At 44.2% G+C, this 21,510-nt stretch overlaps 1 protein-coding gene across 2 annotated transcripts; it reads right to left on the bottom strand.

The window, feature by feature from the left end:
• Positions 1-759: 759 nt before the first annotated feature.
• Positions 760-19,850, bottom strand: tent4a (terminal nucleotidyltransferase 4A). 2 transcript variants are annotated; one of them, XM_029122875.2, is made up of 13 exons: positions 18,797-19,850; positions 11,979-12,102; positions 11,855-11,901; positions 11,637-11,757; positions 9,813-9,920; positions 5,954-6,082; positions 5,621-5,834; positions 5,393-5,519; positions 5,125-5,228; positions 4,871-5,037; positions 4,627-4,776; positions 4,303-4,488; positions 760-3,944 (listed from the first exon to the last, which is right to left on the bottom strand). In XM_029122875.2, the coding sequence occupies exons 1-13, from the start codon at positions 19,618-19,620 to the stop codon at positions 3,774-3,776; spliced, it is 2,472 nt and encodes an 823-aa protein (XP_028978708.2). In that variant the 5' UTR covers positions 19,621-19,850; the 3' UTR covers positions 760-3,773. The 2 variants fall into 2 exon arrangements, with proteins under 2 accessions (XP_028978708.2, XP_028978709.2); XM_029122876.2 differs by having other exon boundaries at positions 4,435-4,488.
• Between the last annotated feature and the right edge of the window lie 1,660 nt (positions 19,851-21,510).

The following is a 21,510-nucleotide window of genomic DNA, read 5'->3' as shown; positions in this document are numbered from 1 at the left end:
GACAACAACCGAAGTATACATCCAGGTCCACATGAAAATTCTTCACTGACCACAGAATGAAGCCCACACAATGGCCATCCCAGTCCTCGAACCGAACGCCTATTGAAAACACATGTGGCGAATCCACAAGCGAGGACCGAACTCAGAAGGAACTGGAGAAACTCTATGGATGTAACGGTCACAAATCTCTACCTCTGTTCTCCCACACTGGCCGTTATAAGATGACTTGAGAGGATGCACAAAGTACTACATGCAGGTCTCCGAAGCAACCAGCCTGGACTGACATCTGCGACAAAAAGACAGACGGCACATGCAATCCTTAAACACACAATTGTTCCAGCTTACACAGAGCTAATCAGAATGGTCAACATTCCATAAGGGCTATCTGGAAGGAGATTCTGCTGTATTGTGATCTAGCAACAGGATGATTCTGACCCAATGCTCTGAAGAATTGTTTGGCAAAACATATTTGCAATATTGCCAACTGTACTCAAGAAGCAATTGTGCCACCTAGTGTAGATGAGCAGAACTACAGGACCTCATTTGACCTAACTTTATAATCAACGCTGTCCTTTCAAAGTCTTGAACTGAAGCGACTCCAGACTTAACAGCTGAAATAAGGCAAAACTAAAGCACAAGTCTTTTGTAACCATTTACCCACTACACAGGTTTGAATGCTTCCTGTGTGTTGTGTGATTTATATAATTTTCCAACTAAAAAACACATCCACAATAACAAGAAAGTTCACCATGACAACAATTGGCAGTTTTAAGATGTTTATTAAAAAATAAAATAGAAAAAAATATACCGGTACATAAAAATGTTCAAAACAAAAGCCAGGCATTCGCTCCCCATGACCGTCACCAATTAGGCAGCCATTTTAAGAGTTCCTGCTCAGATGAGTCGACCAGGACAGAGGAGCCGCCACCGTTCACAAAATGGCAACCATTAAGTTTAAAATCCCTCACTGCGACACAATGGGGTGCGTTACATTGCATCTGCAAGTGTCCTGTTCCCAATAGTCTGAAGAGCCTTTCTCTGCTCATCTCGCCCTGATCTGTGGTCATCACGATAAGAACTAAATTGTATATTCACTTGTATCCGTACCATCCAGGTCAGATAAAGTACAAGGAATCGGAGAAGTGGCCTGAAGACTATTGGGATTCACAAAGTAAAATCCATACAGACTTCACACTGCATATCAGTCTTTCTAGAATCTGTAAAAATCGAGGCCATTGACAGGTTGGTTAATGCCAACCCAGGAAGTGTTAAACCTCTTCTCTCTGACAGATGCTGGTTCTATTCTCTAAAAGCAGACACGGCCCAGTCCCAAATGCCTCCCTGTTCCCTGTACAGCGCCACTTCCTCTCAGACCATACAGCTCTATACGGCACCACACACATAGCAGGGTTTCATTTGGGACCAACAACCATGCAAAAAAAAAGAAAAGAAAAGAAAAATAGTGATAAAGCAATGCTTTGGCCATATTGAGTTTTGATTGGCGGGTCAAAGTTGCTATAGTAAAATTCCATTAAGTGACATTGGCTCCTAACTCAGTCCCAGTAACTGTATAAGACCATAAGGCCCTAGGGAGGGGAAGAAGTCATCCACTACAGAGCAGAAGCCGCACTTCATGTGGATGACAGTTTAAAACAGTAGTGGGGCATCAAGTGGTTGAGTCCCAAATGACACAAACCCCTTCATCAGGCACTAGTATAGCCTGCGGTCTGGCTCATCAGCAAAGACCAGAACATAGGGGGTCATTTGAAACACACCAAGTGTTGATATCCCCTCATACACACAGATACTCAACCAGTGACACGCCCCCTTCCATAGACTTTGACAGACATACTAGAGCCAATTAAAAAAAAAAAACACTTCCACACAGACATTTGTGGTCCACGGAGCCCACTGACCACACAGACCTAGTCATTCAAACTCTAGTTTACGATCGCATCCACCCGACAAGCAGTGGTTGTCATTGGAAACAAATACTGGGGTGACATGAAAAGAACCCACTTGCATAGTAATAACACTGTATGTTCAGTGTGTAGCTACCACACACAGCCCCAGCCACAGCCTTGTCTGCGTGAGCGCGTGTGCATATGCCTGCAGATATGTGTACACGTACACCCACACACACAGAAGTAAACACAAAACAAGTAATTGAAAACAACTAGCAGAAGTACCTGGCAATCAAATATACACAAGATTCCCGAATGGAATCAAAATAATTCCCTTTCCTCCTCGGTTCCGGGTTCTGGAAGGCCCAGCCACTTCTTCTGCAAAGAGGAAACGCCCTTTAGAACACCTAGTGTTTTGGGGGGCGCCTGAAAACAGAACCCAATCCCACGTGTAGCGTTCGACCCTAGACCAGACAAATGGCCCCTCCAAAAGAAGTGCACTAGAAGTGGGATAGTGTATCAGTACACAGCACTCTCTGACCTTCAAGTTGCGGTCAGTCTGGCTGCCCATTCATCAAACCCCTCCTCCCATTACACACTCGACCATGCACATGTTTAAAAAAAATTTGACTGACAAACAAGACACTTACCAGGGTCATACAATATGCACTTGTGCTAAACTCCAGCTGATAAGATGTTTGCAGACCTGTCTAGGACAGAGTAGCAAATGGCACAAATGTTGGGGGAGACAGACTAAAAACAACTATGGTATGGATGTGGGAGTAAGAGCTCAGTCAGTTCGCTATAGCAAGAACTACATCTAGTGAGACTAGAGGCGTCTGTTTTATGTCAATCGACTCGTCAAACAGAGGACGAGTATCAATAGTCTGAATCAGCTTCTGATTCCCCGGGGTGCACTATATGACACCAGTATGGGGCAGGAGGCTTTGGGATGGGGTTGGCCTCAACAAACCAATCAAGACCCACCCACCCACCCACTCTCTCCAAAGCGGAAGCCAGCTGGGGAAAGGCTCTGTAAACTCACAGCAAAATAAAAACATCAATCTGAAAAAAAACAAAACACCTTTACATACATAATACATTTAAATAAACATTTACTTTAAAAAGGTGATGAGAAACAAAATAATAAAAACATTATTGCACAAATGAGAAACAGTCTGTTGCTTGGGAAAACAGACAGCTGGGCTGCCCGGTTCCAGAACGAAGGTTGTGGTAGCTCAAGAACACTATAAAAAATAAACAATTTCCCACAAGAAAGGATCTCACTCCCACCTGGTAAAGACCACCTGGTTTACAGTCCTCACTCCCACCTGGTAAAGACCACCTGGTTTACAGTCCTCAGTCCCGCCAAACATAAGTGAAATAAGGCAACAAAAAAAAAATGCATACAAATATTTAACGTGAACGACAAGACATCAAGACAAAGAAAAATGCAGATCCCCAAAAAGGAAGTGAAAGACTGTAGCGCTGTGGAGAAGTCCATGGGTCAGAGTGCACGGTCGACGGGCTGGCGTTCGCCTTCCTAGCTGCGTCACTCATTCCTGTATTGTTGGCCGTTGGTTCATTGCACGGGGGGGGATAAAAGACATGCACAGATGGAAGAGGCTGAGTGATTGAGGGGGAGGTTCGGTGGAGCTTCACCGGTTGCCTTCTCCGGGGCCTAAGTTCTGCAGCCCAGGAAGTGTTGAATGAAACCCAATGCTGGTCTGGAGTCTGCCTGTCCTTACTAACGTCAAACAGCAGGGGGCGTCGTCTCATCAAGTCGTCCTCCCAATCAGCCAGAGCGGAGGAGGGTGTAGAAGGATGAAGGGAGTGGGATGAGTGCGAGGGGGGACACGTGGCCCTTCATCAGCTGAGGCTGGCTGGCAGGCTGTCCCTCTTCCGCCAGCGCCTGTGGGTGCGGTACTGGGGGTTGGAGTGTGTGTGCGCCAGGGGGTGTGTGTGCGAACGGTTGACCAGAACTGGACTGTGGACCACAGCAGGACTGTGGGAGCCTTTCATGGGGTATTTTGGACCGTTCTGGAAGGAAAGAAGAAAACAGATGGGAGAGCAGTAGCGGACAAAGCGGTTTGAAACCAGAATCAACACAAAGCAACATTCTGCTGAAGGGATGTTGTACTTCCCCACCAATAGAGCAAATCTACAACAAGGTAAGAGTGAAAGGAGGAGATCAGATGGAGAGTCAAGCGGAGGAGCTGAGGAGTCACCAGACCCTGGCTCTAAGGATGTTAATATTACCCCCCCCCCACCCCCCCAGCAGAACAGCAAATAGGCAGACAGAGGAAGACTGGCCCGTTTAAGGAGAGGAAGGACAGGGAGCCGCCAGAGAGAGAGAAACGGGTTCTCCCGGCGGCGTGTGGTTGCAGCCGACGCCTACCTGGTGCATGTCGCTGGCAGGGTGGGGGCTGGGCAGAGGCTGGGGGCTGGAGGGGACGTGGGCATGAGGGTTATGGTGGGTGGGGGGGGGCATGTGGAAGAAGGGGGGAAGCGGGTGCCCGTCTATACCCACCTGTCTGCCAGGTAACGAGTGTATCGTCAGGCCACTGGGCAGAGACATACACGCCTGGGGAGGGAGAGAGAGAGGGGGGGGGGGGGGGGGGGTCAGGTTATCACACACTGTCGCCGGATTGGAAGGACCGAAACAAGACCCGGAGAGACCACGCCACGCCACAGAAGACCGACACGGACTAATAAGGCATACCTGAGAGCCAGGGGACAACATGAGGTGGTGCTGACTAATGCCTGGATGCTTCCCCAGAGCCAGGCCTGGGTGCAGCGTCACACCCACAGCCTGGAGGTGGAAGGGGGGCAGCGTCGGGGGCGGGCCTGGGCAAGGCGTCGAATCAGAGTCCTGGGAGACGATGCAGAGGGGAGAAAAACACGGCTGTCAATCGAGTCACAGGGGCGCGTGGATAAAGACCTCGTGTGACGGCGGGCGCATTTACGTTGTCGGAGCCGGACAGCGAGGAGACCGAGGAGGCGGAGGAGTGTTGGTGGGGGCTGGACAGGGACATGGGGGAGTCGGCAGGACTGTGGGGAGACACAGAGTCCCTCTGGTCGTCCCCGGTGCTCCCCAGGACACACCTCGCTGGCTCCTGCTCAGGGGGGGAACCTGCGGGGAAAAACGTGGGTCAGCGCCACTGTCGGGTGGGTCACAAACAGACAGGGTCAGCCCTCCTCCCCGACACACAGCACTCACCCCTGCTCTCCATGCGGGCAATGTGCCTGCACCCCCACTTCTTCATTATCCAGTCCCTGTAGTCGATCACTTCCTGGGTAACCTTGATTATCCTCCCCAAAATGCTACGGCCCCGGGAAAAGACCAGAAGGGAATCATGGAGAACACACAGCGGATCAGAGACACAGCTACTCCTGGTCAGTCGGAGCAGCTTCCACAACTGACAACGCGTTCACGTACAAACTGCAGACGTTGCCAGGCGGGGCCGGGCGTGGATGACGGAACTAACCTGTCCAGGTGGTTATTGGGGTAGGAGCGAGCCAGCGGCGTCACGGCATGACCCAGGACAATGTAAGCATAGTCGAACACCTGCTTGACTTGCATGGCTCCGTAAGAACTCCTACCGACGTCGTTACCTATGACAGACACACACACACACACACACACACCGTTAAAACACCTGAATCAGCCCCTATAAAGTAAGGCGTACAATTAATCCAACACCGGTATCACCCACCTGGCATCAGTGGGTCCTCTATACAAAGCATGGAGGGTCTGTAGCCGTTGGTCATGACCTTCATCATGTCTTCCTTGGCCATGTACGCCCCGCCGTTCTTGATGCGGATGCCCGTCTTCAGGTAGTTAAAGTGACGGCCGTACAGCTCGAAGAACTCAATGAGCAGGATGCCGAGGTTTATGCTGGGGTTACTGGCGTCAATGCGTGGGTGGAGCTGGACAGGCGGGAGATTGACACGAGAACGGTCAGCAGTGCGCGACAGACAGACAAGTGCTCCAAAGGTGTGTGTGTGTGTGTGTGTGTGTGTGTGTGTGTGCGCGCGCGCGCGCGTACCTGGAGGAAGCTGATGACCATAAGTATAAGGCTGTAGGAGCTAATACCACCAGTGAACACCTCGTTGAGATCTCTCTGGAGCAGAAACTGTTTCAGCACAAAGATGAGGTAAGGCAGCACTGGATACTTCTGTATAGGAACGGAGAGGGGGAGATTAACCACACTGAACAGATAATCAAGTCCCTGCCCAATTTACGCGGTCACCAAGGAGCAGAGCGATGGAGAAGTTTGCACTTCAAAACGTAAATGAGTATAGGGATCATTACTTCAAATCAGGACTGACAGTCGTGTACTTTCAAACGACAGTTAGCCAGACAAATGACTGTATTCCCTGTAAGAACTTCATCAATTTGAGGCACGTTCTTTCCTCTCCCCCACACCTGATGACAACCAAAGACTTTTACAACACTTGGCTCGTTTGAGACCTGCATCTATCACAGTTACTAATTGTGGTTTCGGTAAGGAGAAAGTTATCACATTGTTAGAGCAGAAATTGGCCCCAGTCTTCAGTCAGCGGCTCGCGTTACCCGTGAGAGGTTGGCCAGTTTGTTTTAATGAGGCTTCATCCATACCCACTGACAACAATACTTTGGTTTAATGATACCATGTTATCAGTGGGTACCTGTCGGACCTCTCATCTCGTTGTCACAGGTTGTCATAACAGACACGTTTAGGGATCAAAGGTCAGCGGGTCAAAGACATACCACAGTCATGCTGCCGATGCTCATTATAGAGTTGGGTTGTCATTGACTACAGACGTGTATCTAGGCGCGCATCAGAGACATGTCATGACTGACATCATTTCCTGGGCCTATCAACGCATCTCCCACAAACCCTAACACCACCAATGTAAAAAGCTACACCCCGGGAAAGGTTACGAAAGACGGGGGGAACCCCCAAACCTTTAGGATCCCAGGTAGACCTCCTTTTGAGACTAAAGTGAAAACCTGTTTCAGTCCTATGCAGAAGCCTTTCCTTTTAATAATTTTCATTTATAAGTTCTCATCCCGTAATTCAATCCGGGCAATAGCTCCACTCAAGGGCAGAAAGATTTATCGCCAACCCAGCTCAGCGACCCAAACCAAGGACTTCAGTAAATAATAAACACTCCTACCACCATTTTCACAAAGGCTTGCACTCAAGGGACGGCACAAAACCCAAAAGGGGTCACCAATGTTGTGAGTCAAAGACCCCTTTGAAAACCCCTTTCCCCAATCAATGAGCGTACATTGGTAAAAACCTGATTGAAGCCAGCAGAAGGTCGTTTGTTATGCTGACTAGGACAGTCCCCGTGCTGCGCCTTACATGCTCGTTCGATGAGGGCATTTTGTAGTTGGGAGAACACTAACAGGACTTTGGCATTAAAGCAAACGTTTTTGATGAATACGTTGTAGATGTGTCAAATGAGGCCTTTCACAACCATGGCCTTGTGATCACCTTCTCCATCGTTTGTGGCCAGAGCCGGTCCAGTGGTCATTTTCCAACAGTTGTACAAACAAAGAAGTTACATTACCTTCTCTCCAACAAAACGTGCGAGACTTCGTTCACTTGATGCACAGAGGAGGCATTCTCGCCCCAGACGGCATGCACAAGACTTAAACACAAACACCCATTTGGTGCCCGAGACAGGCGCATCTTCTGTGGTGTGGGAGAGGTGACGGAATTCCTTCAGCCAAAGTGACCGTTGTTCAGCTCTCTAAGCGCCGAGTGGTCACACTGACAAGATTCTATACTGTTTAACTAGTTCTTTCGGAACACTTTTTCCTCAAGCCAATGAGTATTTGCAAGTCATGATTCATAGTAAACAAAAAGGCTGCCTTGGCGGTTTTTCCACATTTGAGTCATCTGTCCAGAGCACACCGTTCCTGTAGTTTTGGTCTTTACCCAGGTGTTGCCCGGCAAATGTCTTGATATTCTTTTTGGACAGCAGAGGCTTCTTGACCTCCCATATAGGCCGTGTTTATGCAGTCCGTTTGCGCCAGTTGACTTAGATTGTGGCACAAGGCCTGTAGTCAGTCTTTTTATTGACAAATGCACAAACAGTGTCGTTCTGAGCAGTGCAAGTTATGTCCCCCTGTAGATTCCTTGATGTTACCCTGGGGTTCTTAGAGACTTCCAGGAATATCATTATGTCAGCTCTTGGACAGAATTTGGTGGGAGGACCGATCCTATGTAGATTGTCTGGAATGTCCTCCATTTGTAGATGAGCTGTCAAACAGTGGAACGATGAATCGTTTGGGAATGACCTCGCAACCCCTGTCAGACACATGGGCATCAATAATCCTTGAACCAGTATTTTGACCATGCCAAACCAAACCAGACATGGTTTTTAGTCTTTATGGAAGGCTGGACCCATGCCAATGGTTTCCTATTCATTTGCATCCATTTTGATGCACAACTTAAGGAGACTTCCATGAGAAAGGTTTCTTACCCTGGAAACACACCCAAATACTGCAGCTACCACACAGTCAGAAATACTTTGAGCTTTAAATCAAAACCTGAACACATTTAAAATTGATTTCAATATCCAGGGAATTTGAGCCGTGTGCCCACCCACAAGCAATAAACATCCGCCAATACCAAAATATACCCACATTTGGCACGTGTTAACGTCTTGGTATGCATAAACCAATTGGAATGATCACACAAAAGATCACCCTCGGAGGTCAAACTGAACGCATCCCACTGACTTGCTCAACATAGAACTAAGAGAGTAAGTTCAGCCAATCAAATTAAAACGGAAAAATGACCAATAAAGTATGAAACCAATCATCAGGATACAGATACAACCATCCAACCACTGGTCTCAAACAGCACTGCCGGAAATACAGAAGAGGGACAACATTGATGAAGGCAAAACTTCAAGAGCCTCAACTAACAACCTGATTGACCTGTTGCTTCATCAGACTACAAAAGAGAAATTATACATACCAGCAATACATGTAACATTAAGTGTTGCATATAGCTCCATTCAAAACAACTTGAAATAGCAATTCAATGTTTCCACAATTCCAAAGCATGCTTAATGACCCTGTAATATAGAATCTAACTAGGACAAATAGGAAACAGTAAAACGTAAATGATTTTATAGCATGCAGCTTTATAGCGTGCAACTGATAAACTGGAACACTGGTGTTGATGAGTGTAAAATGTATAAGTGCGGGTGCAATGAAATGTAAAAGGTGTTTTGCTTGCAGATCCCATTATCCCTGAGGCACCCTGGGAGAGTGGGGTCATGTCCATTTGATAAACACAACCTTAAAGTCAGCCAAGAAAAAAATACTGAGCCCTAGTATGTGTGTGAAAGCAGTCAGAAGTTAGTACAATATTCAATAGTTCAATATTGCTTTAACAGGATAAAATTAACTTGCACTCACAAACCCTAATTTACTTGCATAGATTCGTATCTAGCAGTGGCTAACATTAGGTGAATTTGGTTTTGGCAGTTAATTTATCCCATTGACCAGTGTTCTTCATTAGAAGGCCTGTTGGGGCCTGTGATGAGTCAACCACTGCTTTAACCAAGCATTCTCTCGCTCATCTTGTGGTGGCCCTCACACCACCATAGACATGTTGAAGGCATGGCTGGTTATAGCGCTTCTAAATTGAATAAGCAAAAACACAGTGAACTACCAATTCAAAGATTAACAAAGCTTTTTTTTTTTTTTTAAACATGCTGAGCAGACAAATCTTAACATCTCTCCAAATATAGATATATATTTTTTGGTGTGTAAATGTTCACTACATTTCTTGAACAATTGAAGGGGTGAAGCCTGCGAGTCCAATTGTCTACTTGGGAAAGAATATATTTTAGCCTGCCAGTAAAAACTAAAATAAAAACAAATACATATGTACTCACCTTAGTGTAGTCCTTGATGAAGTGAGCAGCTTTAACTCCTGTCTCCACATTGAAGCTAATGTCCACTTTGACATCGGTCTCCAGGTCAGTTAGCTTGATGATTGGGACCTGAAAATGTATAGAAAATAAATATTGACTTCATTTTAGTAATAAACGCTTATTTCATATTTGTTCCCCAAGTTAAATTTGAGAGCTGATGGAATTAGGTGCACTAATTCCTAACCTGTACTTGCTGGGCAACCCATTTTCAACATTTGAGTTTAAATTCCACTGCTGTTTTTGATCGAAATTGTTGGTTTGGGCCAGAGCTGACCAGCATGATGAGGTTAACTTACAATCAGTTACATGTGACCGGAGTTCATCAGGAAAGAAATTAAACCAAAGCTGCTTGTTTATACAGTCCCAGACAAAAGGTTTTGGAAGGTTTTTGAGGTGCCATGTTGACTGGCGTCCTTCACAAACCTTCAACCCAGTGGGACATCCTAATCTCACACCAATGGGCCGATTTGCTTCCTGAAAGGAACAGACAAACCGAGTGGGGGCCAATGTAGCCCAATCTGCTCAGACGACCCAGGTGTGAGGAAGGACGGATCAACAAAGTAGAAACAACTTTCGTTGGATTAACTGCACAGATTTATGGTCTTTTAATGTGCCCCCCATAAAGAGATGACCTCTCCAATAGGTTTCAATGCTGTACATTTTATGCATCATTAGTTACAGGTAAATGTTTACTGGATGAAGAATCCTGCAGGACCAAGTGTCTAGCTTGTGATGGTGCTAATTGAATATATGTAAATGTGTGAATGCCAGTTTCTTTGTTTTCATTGTTTTAGTTAAGGTGAGGAGATACTATCGTAGATGTAATGGGGGAGTTTGGAATGGGTCTGTCTGGTTGGGATAAATAAGGAAGCTTGACTTGCCATTGACTAGTCATCCCTGAGCCATGGGTTTCATAACATTCTGTGCAGCCCCAGGAACACACGCCATTTCAATGAACGCTTTGTGTTAAACAACCTACATCTTATGGACGCTGATGATAACTGATAGGCGCACACATAAATCGTAGTGACCAGACTGGTCATCCTGGAGTTCCAGGTTCCTACACGATCCCTTGTCTTCTGTACTTCACTGATGAGGAGCACTGAGGATAACGTAGGCCGTGAAACACATTTCCTTTTAAATGTTTGGCTTGTGACGAAAGATTAGCCATATTTTCTAAGAACTTCCAGCATATTATGGTCATTCATGAATGCGTATGTTAACAAAAAGTGTTAAACAGATACAACATGGCTATAACAGCATTCTGGTTTGAGCTTAGTGGGACTATCATTTGTTTTCCAACAGGACAATGACCCAAAACACACCACCAGGATGTGTAAGGGCCATTTGACCAACGAGAGTGATTGTGATGCATCAGATGACCTGGGTTTCACAATCAACTGAGACGGTTTGGGATGATTTGGGCTGCAGAGTGAAGGAATAGCAGCCAATAGGTACTCAGCATGTGTTGGAACTCATTCAAGACTGTTGGAAAAGCCTTCCGGATGACCACATCACGAAGCTGGTCGAGAGAATGTCAAGTGTGCAAAGTTGTGATCAAGGTAAAGGTTGGCTACTTTTGAAGTACCTACAGAATGAAAATTTTGAACACCTTTTTGGTTACTACATGATTCCATGTGTTATTTCATAGTTTTGATGTGTTCACTATTATTCTACAATGTCTTGAACTTTTTGACTGGTACGGTAAGTGCAAAAAAAAACATTGCAGCCGTCCTAAACGTAGGCACACCTTAAAATATATAATACACATATACACAAACCCACCGACGCTTTGTCCAGCACTTTAATGGTGGAAGGTTCGGCCACGTTGTGATTCCGGAGGGCCTGTTCCAACTGCTGCAATGGTGGTCGTTCCCACTTCCCAAACACCACCAGGTCTATGTCACTATGGAAATAAAGAGGTGTTACATGGAGGGAAACACTCAGGGGGCCAATTAGGACAAAGAGATTGAAACCGTTACAGGGAACAGCTGCCCTCCTACCTCGTAGGCAAGTAGAGCCCAGTGCTGAAGCTGCCAAATATCTGCACCTAAAGAAAAGACCAGGGAGTTAGAATCACGCATGACGCCGGAACAACAGCCAGCTTATGTCTGCGTTTCTCCTCACTCTGGCAGTAGGCCACAGCTCCTTGATGACCGTCTCGATCCTGTCGACCACCTCCTTCCTCATTGCGGCCTCCTCGGGTCGGGGAGACATGAAGTTGTAGAAATCCACCACCTCCTCATGGAGACTGGCAAGGAAAGGAGAGAGAGAGAAGGGTTAATACACGCAGGCACCCACGTGACCATGAATCGAAGCTTAGCCCAGGTTTTGTCCACTGAGAACACATTTACATTTTGAGCATCAGGATCATTTAGGGATGACAGCCTTGTTCGGGGACAGAATGACTTTTTCCCCACCTTGCCAGCTTAGGATTCAATTCAGCACTTTCAGTGATGGTCATGATTTAAAGGGACGAGCAGCAGGTAGGCCTACTGCAGCGGTCTCTGAAATCACACCAACATCAAGCCTGAACACCAGCAGCTGATGTTCATTGGTTTACCATCAAATGTCTAGATTCTGGTATCGCGGCATCCCAATTCATTTCATGTGAATCTTGCAATTTGTCTGTTCATTGTGCATATTTTTGATAGTCTTGTTAGGAAATATATATATGGATAACTTGAGTATGATTTAACAATACTAAAGTTTCTATAATTAGAATCATCAGAACCAACATTTTATTCTTATTACACCAGGGTACACAGGTATCTGCCAATTTCGATACATGAATATCGACTACGAGCACTGGCCAGTCATTTTCCTATCGGTGAATCCATGAGAAAAAAAAAAAAGTTAAAAAAAAGTTAAAAAAAAGACATCTGCTTAACATTAATGACTTCAGCAAGACAGGTTTAGAACTTCCATCGTGCATTATGGAAAATGTTAGCCAGTGATCCGTGTGTTCATGTGTGACAAGCAGCAACTTCAAGAGAGTGTAGCGGGAGAATCTGTGAAGGGTTGTATGTCATCATGATCTATTGCTTCTAATGTCGTTTTTTTAAATGCATGTACAGTAGAAATTGTGCTTTTTGACTAGCAGCGTCATTGCAGATTACCAGAGAGGACAGAATCCTGTTGAATACATATCGACTACTTTCGAAATGTCAGGTTTGATGTGGTTTGACAACAGCAACTTATGCTCGTATGTGCAAGTTGAGTTTTAAAGAAATGTTTGGCAACACCAGACAGTAATGCATTTATATGGCGACTTAGCTGACATTAGTAGTACCAGGAAACGTCGCTTCTCCATTCTCTTTTGAAGTGCAAATGATAGGATTTTTACATGAAATCTCAGTAAAATATGTTGAAACACAGCCCAGGAATTAGACAGCCATTTATTACATTGCGACATGCCAGCATACAGATTATCATACTTTCATAGAATGTTTGGAAATTAAAATAAGTGAAAATATCAAATACAGTGGGAAAGTGGACAAGGGACTGAACAAATAAAGACTGCAGTGAATAAAGACATCAAGCCATAGCATCAGAAATACAGTAGGGCCCACAAGAAAACGTAGTACCATTTGGCAGACAGGCCATCATTGTTTTCTCCACTGAACCAGCTGCTTACAGCCAGTATGAAAAAAAAGCCAATACTCTTGAGCCAAACATCAGTGCATGGAGTTCAACAACTGTCACTGAAACCTCATATAGAAGCAGGTTCTATGGTGAAGTGAGATAAAAATAGAGCCTCTACCAGAAATGGGTTTGATCGGAAAGCATGATCACGCAGAAAGAAACCTATTCCCCAACATGAAGTAATGTGACGGATACTGATGCGAACCAAATTAATCTTCAAAATAGGAATATAACTTCTTTTTAAAGATAATTCAGATGGAGAGAAAAAAAATATAGATATTCTAATATGAGGAATTGCTTCTGATCTTATCACGCTCACATAAGGCATTAAGTGTTGATTAGCCAACCAGGTTGGTCTAACAGTTTTCTGCTGCTGGCATCAACTAATCAATTAATGTGGCTGAGAGCACAGAGCCTGTTCCTGGTCAGTCCCGGGTGCTTAGCCAGCTGACGTTAACACAGCTGGGATGAGGTCAATGAAACGTGCGCAGGAAGTGCCAATGGGCACTTCGTTTCAACGGCGCAAGCCTCGTTTGAAATGTGCAATGTAAGAGAGGAGGCAGAACACCATTTTTAAAAGTCTGGTAAAATAAGAAGGTGTCGGGCGGTGAACGGAATCATAGGAAATAACATCATTAGTCGGGATTAACTTCACAATGACTCAACAGAACCTACACCGATTTCAAGTGTTTGAGCCCGTTGCCAATAAACGCCGTCAGACAATACTGTTTTACACAGCCAGACACACTGCAAGTAGGAAACGAGCTACACTTGGCATTCAATCGGTATGGAAGAATATTCAAATGTAGTTATAAGTATCTTGTTCGGGGGCTGGTTTGCTTCTAAATGCCCCCAGGAACCTGGTTGGGAACTGGCTCGGTGATGGATCTACCAGCAGGACAAGGATCCAAAGCATTCCACAAGATTTACCCAATAAATGTCTCACTGATCACAGAATCAGGTTTTGACACCAGCCATCCCAGATCCATGGGAAAATGTATTTGAGGAAAACCAGAGAGTTGCAAGTGAGAACCAAGGACCAAAAGGATTCACCTCATGAAACAGACTCAATGCAGTCATTTTGGCAAAGGGAATGCCCAAAGTATTAAATGCAGGAGACACAATAACTGTACTAAGGGGTGTCAATAACTGTACTATTATGGGGTTTCAATAACTGTAGTAAGCCCGCAACCAGTCTCTTGGTGACAAAATGTATATGGCATCTACAACCATGTATTGGGGCTCCCCGACGTTGTTTCAACTGTGACAGAAGCTTTGTTCTTCAAATAGAACTTGGCGAAGTAACGATTATCTATCAAATCGTTTTAGTGAGGAAAGCAATATAAACAGATGACGCGGCACTCAAGCTAGCGCCACCCTGCTGACCCGGAGTGAGACAGATTCAGGCATAGAGAGGAAGACCAAGAAATACTTTAAGTGATTTATGAACTTATGTAGATAGTCATCGTTATTCGACTTTACTGCAAGCAAAAACCTGTTTTACCTTATTTGACAGATTAATTTCCAATAATGTAAGATCAAGCTTATCAGAAGACCCAAATGCCATTCTCTCTTATCTTTAACAAGAGGGTGAATAATTTGAGGGCCCCTGAATATAAATTAATAAGCTGGTTAATATCCATTACAGTAGTCAATTGGCTATAGATTTAATACCATGAAGAGTGTACACAATAATTGAAATTAAGTCAGTTAACACCCTCAGGACGAAGATGAACTGTAAAAAGGTTAGGAGGCATGCCTAAGGTTTAATATGGCAGAAACATTCTTGACATGTCAAAGTAAGCTCACAGGGCCATCTGAGAGGCCCAGCTCCAACACCATCAGAAACAGATTTTATGAAGGATGTGTCCCAGCAACAAATTCTGGTGCATAAAATTGGAACCCTGCATAGAATAGAACCTTGCACTGATTTGCACCACCAATCAAACAAAATTAACACTAATTCAGTTTTGTTCTTAGATCATGTCGAAGTTCATGAAATGTGTTGTATAAAACCATTAAAATGGACGATTGGGCATGCGCAGCATCGGTACCTACCGAACTTTATATTCCACCGAGAATGATCGGAGAGCAATAAAAAAAAATACGTATACAAGTACCCATCAAAAAACGTATACAAGTACCATCTTTCAATATACTTTGTATTCCTCACTCGTTTCCCTTTATTTTAGCATGTCAGCATATAAAGCCAAACTATTCAAGCAGGCCGAAATTAGATTTATTTAAAACGTATAGATACATCTCTTACTAAAATCAACATCCAAGATATTACTGAAAAAGCCACCCAGGAGAATGAAAACATGCGTCACTGTAAGTCATTCACGTCATCTAGGAACAAAACGCAGTGGTACACTGGTCCACAAACCCATGTGAAAACCTTTCCTCTAGCAACAGAGCCTACCAGAATACGATTACAGAAAGAAACACGGAGCAGAGAGACTGTCACTATCACTTACTAGGAGCCTCGAGAGAAGATGCAGGCGGCGGTACAACTGACCAGCCTGGTCCGCTGCTTACTAAAAACACTAATCAGGGCCCGGTCCGCACTATCAACTAACCCACAGACCGAGGGAGTTCTCCAATCTGGCCCAAGCGCCCATCGTGGGCATGTTTAAAAGGTTGATTCAGTACATTTTGGAACAGGGCCCCCGGCCAGTTAAAAACAAGTGATGTAATTAGCACAGAATAAAGGAGTTCGGACCCTGCGTTTTCAAACTTTATGAAACACCTTGTGCCTTACCAATGAACCCTAACACATTACGGAAGGGAGATGCATGTTTGTTCCTGGAAGATGCATCATGCCTTCTGAACAAGGTGACTGAGAGGGGCAGATTACAGTTTGATTAGAGAAGATGGGCACTTTCTCCACACTTTTGACCAATGATGTGATAGCACATTTTACACCAGGCAAGATGATTAGAACACCCTCCGTTATTAATGAATAGGACCAGGATTTTCCTAAACCACAGAATTGTTAATTGATGGAAAGGGTTTTGTCCAATTGGCATTCTTAGTCAATAAGCACTATGATATCAGCCTCTTCGAAAGTTCCTCTGCCTAGCAAATCCAAGCACACTAGTGTTAACTGAAAACTTTTGCTGTGATGCCGACACTCAATGCCAGCCCTGAGCACAGCATGTCTAGATGGGAATATTTAGATGCAAGCTAGATTAATTTCCAACAGTAAGGCACTATACTGAGAAAGTGACAAATAACTTGTTGCAAATTAATATATGTAAGCAATAAGGCATGAGAGAAACTATTTTACATTTCGTTTAACAGGCGATACTCAAAGCTAGCAAAATTGGGCGCAAGGTGGTATAGCTAGCCCACCAATGAGGAACATTAAAGAAGTCTAGCTCAAGATATATTTTACCCGAAAATCTATGTTACCGAGTGATACTGGCATTGTTTAACTCACATGCACATTAAACGTTTACGTTTCCCTCGGCTAAAACACGAATGTCTTTTACAATTTGAGTGTATGACCCCATTGTGGCTACCAAACAACCACAACAAGACAATGGTTAAAAGTTTAATTATATAGCTAGCAATCTAGCTAAACTATAGCAAGATCTAAAAGGAATGTCACTGTCATCTAACGGCTGACTATGTTAGTATTAGTCCCAACAGATGGTATTGTCAAGTTTTTTTTTTGGTGTATTAGGTACTGCCCAGGGAGTTTAGACAGTCTTTTAATTATGACAGGAAAATGGGAATTGTCTCATAAGGGGAAAAAAATTACATTATTCAACTGTTCTAGACCGGAGAAAATAGTGAGGAGTTGAAAAAAATATAAAGTGTGAGTAAGTGATAAAGGGAAGAGTAAAATATAATTGTAATTTATTTTCTTGACTTATAGTAGGCATAGGAAATGATTAAACACTTAACTACATTGCATAATTATGTTATAACTATATTTCATTATTGTTATGATTTACTCATCAAAAAACCTTTTACAGACATTTGTCATTCCTGGGATTCCATAAAACCGAGTGCAGCTTTAGAAGAAATGTACAAATCTCACAGGTCGTTGAATGCTCCACCAATTCCACAGGAGCGCCCCTGCAGGCCAATTGTTTTATTGCATAATTATTTAAACGAAACATGATTTTGCAACTGTTCATGGACACTTCGCCTAAACCCATTTCCCCCTAAAATTACAAAATATGCAATCAGAGACTTAAATGCGGGCCATGTGAAAAGGTCCAATTCATTCTTCCCATTCCAGCATTGTGAGTGAGGGGTAAATGTTGCTTTTCTACCCAACCAGGTGCAAATTCTTGCAGAGGCAATTCCCAGTTGGGTGCAACCATCCATTTCAAATATCACAAGTTCACGCAACACACAATTGGTTGTTTTCTGTGTAACAAGCTTTGTGAAAAGCGACATTACTAAAACTGAACGCCCCGTTTTGGGTTAATAAACATTAACATGCTCCCCAAACATCATAATTTCCAGCATCTAATAAATAAGGAAACATTTTTGATAACTACTTAATTGAAAGAACGTACTGTAGGCTAACTAGAAATCACCAGCCATTTATTTATTAAATTAATAAATACATTTATGGTAGTAGTCCCGGGTAATCAGGGAATGTAACTAGCCACATACATGGCAAGCTAATAAGCTAGCTACGTTGGGTGGTTCAATAACGTAATAAATAACTAATGTACTGTCATAAATCAAATGTTTGTTCCATGATACAGTAACTGTTTAAAATACATAAGCACGAGCGCCGCTTCGTAGTTTAGTGTTGCGCAACCGTACATTCCAGAAGTTAACGAACCCTTCAAATCAGTAGAATTCTCTTTCAATCAGTTATCAAGCTCAACCTACCGAACCGTTAACTAGCCACATGTAAGTGACGAGTCGCCACTTCACTTGGCAAAGGTTAACTAGCCAAACAAGCTAACGTTAGCTAATCACTTAGCATATACATCTGGTGAGCCACTGCAGAGTGAAGCCTTATTACCAGTAGCAGGCAAAAGCTAGCGTAACTAAGCGCTGGACAAATCGCATAATTTAAGTTAACATCAGCGTAACCATCGACCAAGCACCAAATACATCATAAACATTGTAAACTTCAAATATGCAAACCACACAATCATTGATTGACTTGAAGCATAAAACGACATTCCTGCACATTATTTTAATCAAAGTTGCTAACGTTAGCTACTGTATAGCCCGGCGTAGGTAGGAATCATGTATCTAGCTAGCTAATGCGTTAGCGTCTAACAATTCCTGTAGGGCAATGGATTTAGGAAAAATAATCTCACCCATCTACACCGGCGCTGTATTTTCTCGTTTTCCAGGGCGTCCCAGTCGCCGAGTTAACATAATTGCCATTATTCCAGTTAGAAAGCAGGTAATTCATCCCATAGGTGCTCGCCTTGTTGTCACTTTTCCTTCGGCCTGGGTGGTGAGTATGGTGATTTAGGGTTGCAGGCGGGTGAGTCGGGTGACGCTTCACACAGTTCTGTTGGAAATTGTACTGAGGCTCCTGATGATGTCTCTGATGATGGTAATGGTTGACATTATTATGCATGCTTTCACTGAAGTTAAAGAACAGATTGACACCAGCGTTTTTATTCATATTTCCAGTTACATTGCCACCGTTAGTCCTTCCTAAAAAGCAGTTCGAAGATGGACTGTCCGTTCGAGATTCCACTGAAGACGAAACAAGTGTCTTTTGGGGCATTTCTTCTTCCCCCAAACCTGTCGTTAACCCGTTACCGTTAGACGGGGTCAATGAGTTAACGTTATGCACGTTTCCGTTCGCTAACGTTACCCCGAAGGAAGAGAATGCAGTGCCGTGGTTAGAAGTAGTGCCGTTTGAAATACCGTGATGGCTGCTGCTGCTTAGACCAACCGTGCTGCTGCTGCCAATGTTTTTGCTAGATGCCGAGGTTGCAACATTTTTTAAAACGTCCTTCGCTGGAGAATTCACACACAGGTTGTGATTCTGATTATTATGATGATGGTGATGATGATGCTGCTGGCCGGGGTTTCCTTGTACCTGAGAAGTCTCCCAGACTCGCATCCATAATGCGTTCGCAGGTCCTTTCTGCTCCGGCTGAATCCAAGCCACCCTCGGATCCATTCAACTTATTTTTCTGAACCCCTTTCAAGCAAATCAATGTGCCCGTTAAAAATACTTGTGCCCGGACGAAATAAACGTGCTAGTAACCCGGGTTACACAGACAGAGAGAAGTGCTAAACGCCGAACCGAGTGACGACCATTTAAAAAAAAAATGGTCCTTTATAAACCGCTAGCTGAAAATAGCTAGCAAAAGCCTACGGTTCAATATGGCGTATTCTCAAATCAAATTGCCGTGCGCATGTCCGTATGATTTTAAACTATCGGCTAGAACACACCCCCTATCCACCGCCCACTCCACCCTACATCTCGCTCTCATCTGCCACACGATTTGACTAATTACAAACCAACCAATGATATTCAAAGTAAATACCAGAATATTTGACTGTTTATTCAGCAAAATATTTATTCTGAATAAAACAATAACAACACCCAGTGTCATAATGGTGTCAAGTTAATAATTATTAACTTGAAACACACACACATCATAATTATTAACACACACACACACCAGAGATGTCAAGTTAATAATAATTTATATATGGCAAACATATTTTGTTGTCTTTGCAGAGACAAAAAAAGACATCACCCAAATGTGTTGCTTGACGGCAAGGGTGTAATGGAGACTCCTGAAAGAAGTAATTTACCAGACGCTTATCTGTCCCATTTCATCCTTTTTTCCCCCTTTGTACCGGCCCCCCATGGAAATCAAACGTACAACCCTGACATTGTAAGGTCTTCCTCCTGAGCTACACAGAACTATTAAAATATGAACACACACACTTTTTTGCAATCAACCACACAGGCATCTTCTTGCTAGCCAAATAACCTCTGTTATGGAACGAGGGAACCTGGAGCCTACTGACAGCACATACTGTGGTCAGTGCGCTCTTTGCGCAATGCCTGCTTTTCTCCATGCTCATCCGCTACATGGGACAGTACAAAGGAATCTCCCCCCGGGGTTGAGTACTGCTTGCTTGCTCACTATCCTGCATCCCTCTCTCTCCCTCTCAATTAATGTCATTCCCACACTCATTCTACTGCCCATGGATAAGAGCAGTGCTCCATCTCCCTCTTTACTGTCCTTTGTCATTCCCGTTCTCTATGTCCGTCTCTATGGCAGCAAGAAGCTCTGGGTGACAGGCTATTCCAGTGGCCTTACTGACTGAATGAAGAATTCCTCTCGTTTGATTGGCTCTCCACGGCTCATAACCTTGTTCTCAGCCCTTAGGCCTAACGTAGTGTGTTTGCGTGAATGTGTGTGTGTGTTTGTGGCACTGTAACTCAGAGGAAGAATACGGCACTGCTCAGGACAGATTCCTCTGACACGCATGCGCGCACACACACATAGCTCATTTCTTCCACAAATCTGTCTTGTGCATTCCTGTGCGTCTGTGTGATTATGTGTTCCTATCAGTATGCACTGTCTGTGTTCATGTGTGTCTGTGTTCCTTTCACTGTGTACTGTCTGTCTGTGTTCATGTGTGTCTGTGTTCCTTTCACTGTGTACAGTCTGTCTGTGTTCATGTGTGTCTGCGTGATTGTGTTCCTTTCAGTGTGTACTGTCCGTCTGTCTGTCTGTCTGTCTGTCTGTGTTCATGTGTTTCTGTGTTCTTTTTGGTGTGTACTGTCTGTAAATACACTTTTCATGTGTAAATGTGCTCCTAGTAATGGGTCTCTTCTCCGGGGAATTTGAGTTGACAGTCCTTTATTTCTCTGTGTGCACGCGAGTCATTTGCGTGTCTGTGTGTGTCAAAGAGGCCCCCCTCTTTGAGCAAGAGAGAGAGAGAGCACAATTCCCACTGACCGTGTTGCTGTCAGGGGTTAGGGGATCTGTTGAACTCAGTCCCAGTACTCGGTCTCCAGCACTCAGGGACGATTCGGAGGGGAGGT

The sequence above is a fragment of the Esox lucius genome, chromosome 10 (genome assembly GCF_011004845.1).
Source record: "Esox lucius isolate fEsoLuc1 chromosome 10, fEsoLuc1.pri, whole genome shotgun sequence".
NCBI lineage: Eukaryota > Metazoa > Chordata > Actinopteri > Esociformes > Esocidae > Esox > Esox lucius.
This window is presented reverse-complemented; position numbering and strand designations above follow the sequence as displayed.